The sequence below is a fragment of the Carcharodon carcharias genome, chromosome 10 (genome assembly GCF_017639515.1).
Source record: "Carcharodon carcharias isolate sCarCar2 chromosome 10, sCarCar2.pri, whole genome shotgun sequence".
NCBI lineage: Eukaryota > Metazoa > Chordata > Chondrichthyes > Lamniformes > Lamnidae > Carcharodon > Carcharodon carcharias.
In genome coordinates, this window is record NC_054476.1 from 41,440,774 (window position 1) to 41,454,154 (window position 13,381).

The 13,381-nt window shown below is 40.3% G+C and overlaps 1 protein-coding gene across 9 annotated transcripts in view; it reads left to right on the forward strand.

Annotated features, from left to right (window-relative positions):
• The window catches only part of plekha7b (pleckstrin homology domain containing, family A member 7b), a 518,153-nt gene that overhangs the window by 380,319 nt on the left and 124,453 nt on the right, over window positions 1-13,381 (forward strand). For all 9 annotated transcript variants that reach the window (XM_041197491.1, XM_041197492.1, XM_041197494.1 and 6 more), the window contains one exon: window positions 1,326-1,426. In XM_041197491.1, coding sequence (XP_041053425.1) covers window positions 1,326-1,426 — 101 coding nt within the window. The remainder of the gene's footprint in view (window positions 1-1,325; window positions 1,427-13,381) is intronic.

Consider the following 13,381-nt stretch of genomic DNA (forward strand, 5'->3'; position numbering starts at 1 on the left):
TGGCCAGCAGATTCATTTTCCCACCTGTCTGATTCATGCCCAACCCTGTTTCCCCTTGCAACTCTGCAAATATCTGGCCCTAGTTGTTACTTGATGTAATGTCTGTCAACTCCATCCCTGTCAATGGTGATATTCAAATACAATGGTGATTTAGAATCTTTTATTTTCCATCCATTCTAGTAGTTTATAAGCATGGAACCTCATCAATATTATGATAATTAACAAATTAATTTGTTTGTGTGCACTCTCCTAGTGGCTCAGAGGGAAGTGTGTCACCTTGTGCTCTGTAGGTTGGAAGGAAAAAGTAAGCCAGGGCAACTACTTTTGATCACTATTCAGTAGCCATCTCCCTCAGCAGTGGTGGTCAGATAGATAACAAGAGTCTGCAACCTATGTTTACACATGAACACTGGGCTGAAATCCTGGGGGTTTGCTGGAGCATGGGGAGCCGTATGCTGGAGTAGTTTCAAGGGAAGAGAAGATAGAAAATTGGAGAGGGGAGAGAACAGCAAAAACTACAAATTAATTCAGCAGTTCATTTTACGTAAACAGATGATATTGATTGCTGACCTGTCTCTGTTAAATAGACATTGCTAAACTAATGGTATGAGTAGGTCTGCTGCTACCATTACTATGCTAGTGTTTAATTAATGTGAATGATTTGTAGAATACATAATACATTGATGGTATATAACAGTAACATTTAATTAGAAAGGGAAGGTGATTACTAATCTGCTATTACTGTTAAGTGTTTAATAGAATGTGTTTTTACATTTTTCTAATTTATATTGATTTTATCAACGAAAATCTATTTTAACTCTTGCCTGGTTGCTTTTTGAATATGCATCTCAAAACTTTTAAATACTTCCGTTGAACTGGAAAAATAATCTTTTTGTTTGGGAGACGCAGAGGAAATCAGCCAGAGTTTCACCTTCTGATTGATATCAAATAGCAACTTTTGCAAAGTACTTATGGTATTTATGGTTGCGAGTGATAGAATGTGTTTTGATGGTCTCCATGTTTAAATAGTCTACCTACATTCACTGTCTAGTCATGTGTAGCTGAGGTATGGGATGGCTGCTGGGCCCATAGAATCATACCCTGGGATGATTCACTAACCTCAGTATATGAGGAGCTAATTAGGGGGAAATATAGAAGAGTCAACTTTTATGCCTTGATGAAAATTTGTCTTGGTAAAACTAAGTGTGCTGCCGTGTTTTGGTAAAGTTGTTGAAAGATTTTCACCCTGTGAATGTAATAAAGTCTGTAAACATGAAGTAAATGAAAAGAACTGATGACTTTGTAATTTGTTTTGAATTACACAGACAGCAGAGAGGAAACAGTGTTGGGCAGCATTCCTTTGCCTAGTTATGTAATCGCACCAGTTGAACCTGAAGATCATATAAGTCGCAAATATGCTTTCAAGGTACGACTCTGCAATAAATTTAGCATGTACAGAGATTTAAAAGCTCTAATTGGTCAAGAATTTAGTAAAGCTATTAGTTACAGCGTTACATATAAACATAAAAGTAGATTTGAAAGAGCTCACAGTTAATTTTCCCATTGTGGTACTGAACCATACAGATGAATAACTACTATTGATGCCCAAAATGTGCTCCTACTGGTGCAGGCATTGACTGTGAATATTTAATCAGGTGAACTCTTCTTGACCTCAAATACTCTTGAGGGGTCAAGAAGTGGAGATCATCTGACACTTTGGCCAGAAAGTCAGGCCCATGGATTTTAAGCCCTGGATCTCACTGATAGAACAATCAAATGAATGAAGCAAAATCAGAATCAGCTATTTGTCACTACCTTGCATCACTTGAGAAATTTGCTAGTCATCTGTGTGAATGCTGAAAACAGGAGACTACCATCATGAGTATGACCTAAATCTTGTATTGCTCTTGATGTTGACATTTACATTATAACCATTAGAAATTAGCATTAAATTGTTGTCTCCAGATTGTAAGATATTTCTAAATAGTAACTGGAAATACTGAGAGCATTTAAACTTTGCGCGAATGAAATTGAGTGATTCTAACCATTATTGTTGGTTAGTTATTGATTAATTGTTTGGTACAATTTGCCAATAGCTATTAGTTTTCCAGTGCTCTGACTGAGGCGCAAACCAAAATAAAGCATGAGTCACTACATTCCCTATTTCTGATTGGCTAGCTCACTATAATATTATTGGCCTGTTTTGAGCTTATAAACACTGACCTATTTAAAACTGTACAATTCTAACTAGTTACAATCTCTTAGTGTCGAGTTATCTTGACTTAGTTTTCTGTTTGGCTCATTATATTCATTGCATAAAAGGAGCTACAGATCTGAACTTTCAAAAGTGTTGAACAGATGTTTCAAATGAAATATTTAATAGCATTAATGTTCTTGTTAATAATTAATCTGGTGGCTTGAAGACATATTGTTATCATATAACATCTGGATCTAGATTTCATATAATTGATGGGGTTATTCAATGACAGATGATCTTGTCCATCCAGCCCAATTGTCTTATCTGTGCATCAAATATAAAGTCTCCCCAACCCATTCAAGATCATGTGATCTCCTAGGAAAGGTGAACAAACATGTTAGAAACCCAAACAAACCTGAGAACTTACTCTCTTCCCGCCGCCATCCCCCCCATCCAATCACAACTGTAGTCTGGAAGATCGCCTGGCCCTGAACTAATTGCATTAGTTACCTTTTGTACGAACTGATCTCTGCCCAACCACAAACAGGTCCAGCTCTCACTTGAGAACTGGAATCTGCACCATGGCCTGAATTTTTCAGGCGGTGGGCGGGCTCGGCAGGAACAGGCAGGGGAAGTCGCGGAGCCAATCACCGCCTTTGATCAACTTCGCGCTGCCATTTTATGTGGGCAGACCAATTAAGGCCCACCCAGCATAAGACACAGCCAGTAGCGCTCAGTGCTACCTGTGCAGGTCGGGAGAGGAGGGAGAGTCGGGGCCGTGACTCATGGAGCTGCCTCAGAGAGATTGAAGGGCTTCTGGAATTATGAAGTGAAAGGTTTGTAAATTTATTTAAATATCCCCTCATGTAACTGTCACATGAGATGGGACATATTTTTATATGTATGAAATTTAAAAAATTTATTTAATAAAAGCTTTAGGAAACCTCGTCCCGCTCATGGATGAGGTTTCCTAAAAAATGCGAAGGCCGCTTGGCCTTTGCACCTGCCCGCCAACCTTAAGGTTGGATGGACAGCGTTTGCAATAACCTTAATTAGTTCCTTAATGGCCTTAATAGGCTGTTCATATATCAGCGGGCACGCAGCCAACTCCAGCAGGTGCCCGCCGAATGAAACATCGCAACTCGGCGCAATGACATGTCATTTTACGCGTCAGTGTGTCGGGCCAGTCCCCGCTTGCCGACTGAAAAATTCTGCCCCAAGAGACAACAATTTTTCTAGAGGTCTGCTATTCTTTGGTAAAAGAACCATCTCCTAATATTTAGCCTAGTTGTGGCCTTATACAACTTAAAATTGTAATCCCTGGTCCTCCCTAACTCAGTTAATTGCGACAAACAGTTAACTTGAATGCAATCTATTCTCTTAATTATCTTGTAAACCTTAATCAGTTTTCCCCTAAATCTATAATTCTCAAAAGTGTAGAGCCCCAGCTCATTTAGCCTATCTTAATAACTAAGTCACTTTACACAGAGAATTAGCCTAGTTATCCTCCTTTGGACCCTTTACAAAGCCTCAATATCACCCGCCATGTGAGGAGAAAGAAACTGGACCGTTTTCTTCCTGACCAAATAAGATTTTGTACAAAAATAAAGCAATACGTTTTGTCCTGTAGTCAACTGTTCTATAAATACATCCAGCACCATATTCACTCTAGCTATTGCTTCATTGCATTGTATATTAGATTTATGCATGAAAGTAACTACATTTCCTCCTTTCTCCACTACTTTAATGCTTTTCCCTGAAGAGCATATGTATGTTCAGCATACACCTTGCCCACCTTCCAAGTTAAGCATCATTTGTCAGCCGTGAACCTAATTCCTCAACACATCAAAATCCATATGAAGCAGTTGAACATTTGCTGTCCTGTACTTGCACAAATCTTAGTGTCTTCTGAAAATTTTGCAAATAATGCCCCCAAACACTAACGTCTAGATCATTGACAAAGATATTAGAGAAACACAGCAATATTTTTGCTGCCCAACATAGGCAGTATTCCAAAACAATTAACAATCTATACTTATGTTATTAAGTGTAAACTTGCCATAAAGCTCCACACCATTATTACTGGCTGAGTAATGCAGCCCACAATTCCCAACAATGTGCCATGGAGTTATGGGCTTTAGCTCTGCACATGCAGTTCCCTACATACTGAGCTCCTGCTTCATTGCTCTATGGAGGTCAGGGACATCCCACAGGGGAAGGAAAAGGAAGCCATTCGTTTTACTTGAACTTTTGGCCCTTTGAAATTGCCTTGTTTTCTCTAATTAGGCAACAAGACAAGGAGAGGGAGCAGAATTGAGTCGCTGCTCTGGCAGTCACCCCAAATTTGAACAGGGTTGTGAAGCAGAAGACTGCCAAGGACTACCACTAAAGGATCATAAGTGACATTTAGGTGATTGCATGAGCACCATTGTCCTACATAATGCAATGTCACCAACAATGTATAAAGATAAAACGAAGTGACCCCATAATAGCTTTTCCTAAGAATCAAAGTCTGTCGAGTAACAATTGTGCACATTAGCTGAAATTATATTCAAGTAATTATAGTAGTAGTTAGAGAATCTACAGCTAAATCCTTTACCATGAATAACAAACTTAACGACCATAACCTGTTGGAGCAGATAGTATCCTATAACAATGCTGATGAGTATCCTAAGTGCAGGGTTTATAAATTCCATACGTGCGTTATTCTCTGTAGAGACAGCATGCTTCTGGCTAACAAAAAGTCCAACGTTGGAAGTGTTACTTCTTGAAGTGATTGCTTTAAGTTGTAATTATATAATCATGTATTTATCTTTTGCAGTAATTGAACAGCAACAACAACTTACAATTGTTATAGCATCTTTAACCTAGTAAAATGTCCCAAGTTACTTCACGAAGCATTATCCAACAAAATTTGACTGCCCCATATAGAGATATTAGGGCAGATGATAAAAAGGCTTGTACGATTTCCATGGAGTCCAATAACTTTTAAAGGGAATTTCAAACTTTCAGTTAACAGCTGAAAGAATAATGCATCAAGATTTCACGTTTTAAAACACTTACTGCACCAAATAACTAAAACACTATTAACTAAACACTCTTCATTTGTAGGCAGCTCCTACTTTAAACAATAGAAATAATTGGTTTATTTTTACTTACCTTGCATCGCACTCTCCATAGATTACAGTTCTTATTGTAAACTGTTCACAGGTACTCCCAGCTTCCAATGGGTTGCTTCTTTTTAACTTTCCTAGCTGGGATACCTAATCCCAGAACCATCTCTTACCTTGAGGGTTACACAGTAAAATTCTTCCTGTAGCTTCAAGCTAGGCAAGTCTTCCAGCCTATTTTCATTCTTCACAAACTTCATCTTCAATCTGAGTGTGAACTCCCACTCATGTTCTGAGTGATGAGCAATTGAATCAGCATTTTCTGTGCTTAAGTTGCAGGCCTGGCTGATTCTATCACTTGCTCTCTATCTTTCAGTTGACTGCAGATCACACAAGATCAAAATTTGATGTGCCTATGTTTACAGGGAAGTCAGTAACCTCATCTCAACATGGCTTCCTCATCCTCTCCCCTATGGCAATGGGAAAAAAATTAGCTGTGTATCTAAGTGGAAATGTTAATTAGTTATTTTCAATCCCAACTCCCTTTCATCTTAGAGGTAAAGGGATAGTTTACAGCACAATTGTTTACCACTTAATACCTACAGTTGCTACAGAACTTAAATATTGTTGAAAAGCGAGGCATGTTGCCAAAGCTTTTCGTCTTGTACTCAGGACAAATGCAAAAATACCAAACTTCAAATGTCCATAACAATATACAGTACAGGAGAAAAAGATGCTGACTGGTTGACAAGTCAGCTCTGGTCGAGCTGTTGCCATGGAGAAAGCAATGGAAAACTATAGGCTGCCCCAAGCTTCTGGGTAATTCAAAAAAGGTGCAAAGGTTTGAACATAAAAATGTTCAAATATATATAAACAAGGTAGCTGGCAGAAGCTTGAAATTAGGGCTAAAAGACATTTAGCAATACAGAATACAGAAAGCTTTATCCTTTATTTAACTGCTGTCCTTGACTTAATGTGTTTGATGCTGATACTGCTGTCTGAAATTAGGAACGTATTTCCTTCCCTGGTGAGCACAAAATTTATAAAACAGATAATATTGAAAACCCCAAAGAGCAGCAGGAACATGGAGATGAATAAGTGGAACTCTAACATATTAAGAATAATTAAGAAATGGCCAGGCACATTGGGAAGAAACGTCCAAGACCAAAACATACCTGAAATCTTTAATGCTTTGATAAACAGTTTTGATCATAAACTTAGCTGTCAGAGTTGGGTTTGGTCCAAATGAACAGAAGGAGCTTCAGCTTCTAGGGCAGCCAAATCTCTTGGAAAAGTGTTTCCTGGTAAACCAAAAGAAGTCTGCCATGCAGCTCAGTCTATTCGTTCCTAATAATTTATAATCCACAACGCCTTATTTGGTTTCCCTTGCAATAGACATATTTTCAGGATGACTACTATAAATCAAAATTTATTACCCCAGTCTTTCTACTGAGTTAAGTTGGTATCAAAGATTTTGTGTTTGCAGGTAGTTACAAACTGGGTGAATGTGGTTTAGATGTTAGCACCAGTCCATTACATCTCTCCTGCAATTTGTTCCCACACGGTGTGTGCGTTGGGCTGGTGACTTAGTGCTGCAGGGTGCATTACCTAGACTGGGCAGAAGGCAGTGTGAATCTTACAAAATGTCATAAAGTTTGAATCATTCTGATTACAATCAGCTGTATTAGTTTAATGTATGCAGGGTCAAAGGTGGGACAATTAAAATTGTACTTTTGGATTTCTTTTTAAACTAAAGCTGAAAATCTATGATGGGTTGTGTTTATTTTGAAGGACTTACATAGGAACAGAAGCAAGCCATTGAGCCCCTCGTCTTGGGTGCTGGCAATCAAGTATCCTGAATTAGTAATTTCTAACTGAGGTGGAGATGACCCTTTTGAACTCATGTTGGCATTCCATTAGAATACTTATTCAGCAATTTTACTCAGTTTGTTAAGTGAATGTTTGGATCCTGCACATCAGATTAAGCAGATTTCATTGTTGATAACTGGCCATTATGTCTGGAATGACAAAGGCAATAAATAAGTAGTTTCTCATCAGCCTTTCTTCTTTTTAAAGGGAAGAAGGGAGGGAAAATAGTTTAATTTAGGAAACATATACGGTGGCTAAAACAAGAGGTCATGGCAATATAATTTAACCTTAAAGATTGAAACAGAACAGTGAATCTATTTACAGTTTGGAGCTTGTGTATTTTTCATACTGCACCACATTGAGTAGATTTTAGAAATCTAATCCGTAATTTGAGTGATTAAAATTGCTTTGATCTGTGCAAATGTAGTTAAAAATAATAATCATGCTCATTCCAAAGAAATATTTAAAGTATTAAATTTATAACAACATTAGCAGGGACAGCTCGAACACAATTGACTGCTGACCTGGGTTGTAATTTTCTGAATGGTTGTCAGTTCACGTTAACAATTTCCACTGTGGAGCTTAGTTTTAACTCTGTGTGATTACGCGACAAGCTCCAATTGTTGGACAGGGGAACGGAACATTGCTGCAGTCCACGCTGTAATAATGGGGTGAGGTGGCTGCCAGTGGTACGTGTTCAATAAGTACACATTACAGACCAACTTACTAAATGATGTGCAGGAAGAAATTTCAAAGCCAAAGACAACAGTGTAAAAGCAACCTATTAGGAAATGAAAAGACCATTGCCATTGTCGATGGGGAGACAAATGTCTTGTGCAGTACTCATTACATCATTGGTGTAGTTTGGCTCAGCTTGTAATGTCGCGGTGAAGGCTCATCAAATATTGAACACAAACAGTGAATGTTATTATCACAAGTAGTGGATGTCAGCAGAAGGCATGGAGCAGGTAAGCAAAGAAACGACTAGAAATTTCCTTGGTGGTTTGAACTTATTCCTGAGGGCAAAGTGATGTTTGTGCACTGCACATTGTGTTGCTTTTAGTAGGTTTTTATTGATTTAAAATATCAATGTTTTTTTTCTTATTGCTACTAACAGGCCTTCAGTGAAACAAATGGTTTCCCCCTCTTTAAAGCTAATTCCTGCCAGGGTACAGTTCCAAGGGTGCCAGCAAAGCTCCAGTATGTCCAGTATGAGTGCCCGTTCGCTATATGTTGGATGGCTACTTGATCATGGAGGACAACAGCCAAGCCTCCTCTTGCCCTCACCAGCATCCACACATATGTTGCTAGGATTTATCAGATTGCAATTAGAGGCCCTGGCAATTTTTTTTCCAATCTTCAGTATTTTGAAATGAGCTGCAGTTTTGTTCAATATTTATTTTTTGACTTCAAATTGAATTTACATTGATCTACAAAGTTCAGATCAAATAAACATTAATAAATTAGTTGCCCTTCCTTTCCTCCGCCCCAGCTTAGAGCTGTCTTCATATCAGATGAAAAGAAGTGTGAAAATTAGATGCATGATTTCAATTTGACAGAATTTATTTGTAGCAATGAATGTAAGTGTATTGGAAATTCACAACAAATGTCTATAATTTTATTCTGATATAGTTGCAGGTTATGGAAAAGCTTTCACAAAATGAATGCCTTCTATGGTTGATTTAGTTAGTTTTGTAAGTAACCATTGTGTCAATCATTTGTATTTTTAGAAATAAAACGAAGATACACAAGGGAGTAGCTGAGGGATGTTCAGGTTCTCTGCCTGTTACCGTGCAATTAATTTATCTCATTTCTTCTGGAGCCCATATTTATGGAGCCTTTGGTAGTAGGTTGTTTACAAATCAGATGAAAAGATAACATGCGCGGCTGCAGGGATCTTGGACTTGGAAGAGCAGGAAATAGAATTAGCATGGGTGGAGGAAAAAAAGAACCAGGTCAGAATATGCTGGTGGGAGTATTTTTTTTGCTTCCAACTCCCTAACAGTGCATATAAGTGTTGGGCATAGTATTAATGAAGAAATAAAAGGAATTTGTAATAAAGACAATGTTATAATCATGGGAGATTTTATTTTATAGAATGGACAAATCAGATTGCCAAAAGTTGTTTTGATGTTGAGTTTATGGAATACATTCGAGACAGTTTCCTAGAACAAGATATTATGGAACCAACCAGGGAGGAGGCGCTTTTATTTAAATCTTGTTTTGTGTAATGCAACAGAGTTAATTAGTAAACTCATAGTAAAGAATCCTTTGGGAAAGAATGATCATAATTTGATAGAATTTCACATCGGGTTGAGAATGATGTACCTAACTCCAAAATTTGAGTATTGAACTTAAATAAATGCAATTACGTAGGTCTTTGGGACATATTAGCTAAAGTGGATTGAGAAATTAGATTGAAAGTTACAACAAGATGAGCAATGGTGAACAAGTGAAGGTGTTTTTCATAATTCTCAACAAGTCTGTTTTCCATTGAAAAATAAAAGCTCCACAGGAAAAGTGATCCATCCTTGGTGAAGTAAATAGCTTAAGTATAGTTTAAGTAAATAGCCTTAAGTATAAGTATATAGCCATTGTTTCCAGGACTGTTACTGATCTCATCTCCTCTGGAGATCTTCCTTCCTCAGCTTCCAACCTGATAGTCTCCCAAGCTCAGATGGCCTGCTTCTACCTCCTACCCAAAATCCACAAACAGGACTGTCCCGGCAGACTGATTGTGTCAACCTGTTCCTGCCCCACGGAACTCATTTCTTGCTATCTTGATTCCATTCTCTCTCCCCTTGTCCAGTCCCTTCCCACCTACATCAGTGATTCCTCTGACACCTACATCATATCAACAATTTCCAGTTCCCTGGCCCCAACCGCCTCCTCTTCACCATGGACGTCCAATCCCTCTAGACCTCCATCCCCCATCGGGATGGTCTGATGGCTCTCCGCTTCTTCCTTGAACAGATGCCCAAACAATCCCCATCCACCATTACTCTCCGTCTGGCTGAACTTGTTCTCACACTGAACAATTTCTCCTTAAACTCCTCTCACTTCCTCCAAATAAAAGGTGTGGCTATGGGTACCCACATGGGCCCCAGTTATGCCTGTCTCTTTATGGGGTATGTCGAACATTCCTTGTTCCAGTCCGACTCCGGCCCCCTCCCACAACTCTTTCTCCGGTACATTGATGATTGCTTCGGTGCTGCTTCATGCTCTCGTCTGGACCTGGAAAAATTTATTAATTTTGCTTCCAATTTCCACCCCTCCATCATTTTCACATGGTCCATCTCTGGCACTTCCCTTCCCTTCCTTGAACTCTCTGTCTCAATTTCTGGTGACAGACTGTCCACCAATATCCATTACAAGCCTACAGACTCCCACAGCTACCTCGACTACAGCTCCTCACACCCCACTTCCTGTAAGGCCTCCATCCCATTCTCTTAGTTCCTTTGCCTCCATCGCATCCGTTCTGATGATGCCACTTTCAAAAACAGTTCCTCTGACATGTCTTCCTTCTTCCTTAACCGAGGTTTTCCACCCACGGTGGTTGACAGGGCCCTCAACCGTGTCCAGCACACCTCCTGTGCATCCACCCTCACAACTTCCTCTCCCTCCCAGAAACATGATAGGGTCCCCCTTGTCCTCACATCACCCCACCAGCCTTCGCATTCAAAGGATCATCCTCCGCCATTTCTACCAACACCATGATGCCAGCAACAAACACATCTTCCCTTCACCCCCTGGCGGCATTCCGCAGGGATCATTCTCTCCAGGACATCCTGGTCCACTCCTCCATCACCCCCTACACCTCAACCCCCTCCCACGGCACCTTCCCATGCAACCGCAGAAGATGCAACACCTGCCCCTTTACTTACCCTCTCCTCACCGTCCAAGGGCCCAAACACACCTTTCAAGTGAAGCAGCATTTCACTTGCACTTCCCTCAATTTAGTCTACTGCATTCGTTGCTCCCAATGCGGTTTCCTCTACATTGGAGAGACCAAACGCAGACTGGGTGACTGCTTTGCAGAACACCTGCGGTCTGTCCGCAAGCATTATCCAGACCTCCCTGTCGCTTACCATTTCAACACTCCACTCTGCTCTCATGCCCACATTTCCATCCTTGACCTGCTGCATTGTTCCAGTGAAGCTCAACGCAAACTGGAGGAACAGCACCTCATCTTCCGACTAAGCACTTTACAGCCTTCTGGACTGAATATTGAGTTCAACAATTTTAGATCATGAATTCTCTCCTCCATCCCCACCCCCTTTCCGATTCCCCCCTTTTTTTCCAGTAATTTATATAGATTTTTCTTTTCCCACCTATTTCCATTATTTTTAAATGTATTTCCTTCCATTGTTTTATCCCTATCTTTTAGCCTATTTCGATTCCTTCACCCCACCCCATCCCCACTAGGGTTATCTGTACCTTGCTTGTCCTGCTTTCTACCCTTAATTAGCACATTCCTTAGATAATATCACCACCGTCAACACTTCTTTGTCCTTTTGTCTAAGACATCGTTTGGCTATCTCCACCTATCACTGGCCCTCTATCCAGCTCTACCTCTTCCACCCACCCACCCCCCTTAAACCAGCTTATATTTCACCTCTCTTCTATTTTTACTTAGTTCTGTTGAAGAGTCATACGGACTCGAAACGTTAACTGTGTTCCTCTCTGCAGATGCTGCCAGACCTGCTGAGTTTTCCAGGTATTTTTATTTTTGTTTTGGATTTCCAGCATCCGCAGTTTTTTGCTTTTAGCTTAAGTATAGTGTCAGGTTAAAAGCAGAGACTTCTAATATTGCCAAGAAGAGTATTAAATCTGAGGATTGGGAGCATTTGCATATCAGCGTTGGTATTGATAAAGGCAGAGAAAATAGAATCTGAGAGCAAACTAGCCAATGAGATCTTCTACAAATATGTAAAAAGGAAGAGTAGTGAAAGTGAATGCGGGCCACATGGGCTGAGACATGAGAAATTATAATCAGGAATTAGGAAATGACAGATTTACCATGGGTGTAATTTCACCTACGCTGGTGGGTGAAAAGTGGTTCCTGAGCCCACATTTGTCAGCAATGGGACTGTTTTGGCAATTTTACCAGAGGCAGCCTTCTAATGGACTGCCAGCAGGCCAGCCGCCCAAGTGAGGATGGCAGACAGGAACCTGATGCTACTGGCCCAATTAGAGGGATAGATGGTCACTGCTAAGACATTGGGGTGCCTCAAATGAAGATGCTCACAGGCAGCTAATTACAAATGAAAATTTAAGGGGACAGAGGGAAACCCCCTTGCTGGGGCGGGGGTTGGGGGGGGGCGGTGGTGGGGGGAGGGTGGTGTGGGGTGGCAGGGCAGTGTGGAGGGATGAGATTGTTGGGGCTGCAGGGTCTGCCTATGGCTCTATTGGCCCCCAGGCTGCCTCCATGAAACTGGCGACCTCCCCATGTGATAATGGGCCACCCCATCATCGCCAAAATGTCAGTACTTTGCCAGTCCACTGCTGAAGCTAGGCAGTATTGTACATGGAAGCACAAAATTACAAAGAACTATTGATAGATTAAGCGATCGGGCAAAATTGTAGTAAACGGACTTCTATTCATCAGGGAAAACTTAAGATCTTATCAAATCACTGCAAGATGATCTTCTGGAATTGCAAAAACAACAGGACCAATGGGAGATGGCACTCAATGCCAAAAAATGCTATATCATGTGCGTCACCAACAAAAAGGATCCACCAGCAGGTGGCTTTAAGTTCGGTAATCAAATTCTCCAACAGATAAATACACAAACATACCCGGGTGTTCAGCTTAAAAACATTAATCTTCAATGGGGATTCCACATTCTGCAGATAGCATCCAAAGCAAACAGGGTTCTTGGATTTCTGAGGAGGAATCTTTGGTATTACGACAAAAATATCAAGAGTTGTAGCTTACCAAACATTTGTTTGTCCAGTCCTGGAGCATGCAAGCTGCGTTTTGGGATCCTTATATGGTGAGAGAAATAAATAAGGCTGAAGCGATGCAAGATGTGCTGCACGATTCTGCACAAATCAGTATGGGAAAAACACCAGTGTCCCATCCTTGGTCAAAGATTTGGAATGGGAATCACTACAGCAAAAGAGGGAAAAAAATAGACTGACCGCGTTCTGTAAAATATGGAATGGACTGGTGGGTATTGACAGGAAACAAGTACCTGGTTAT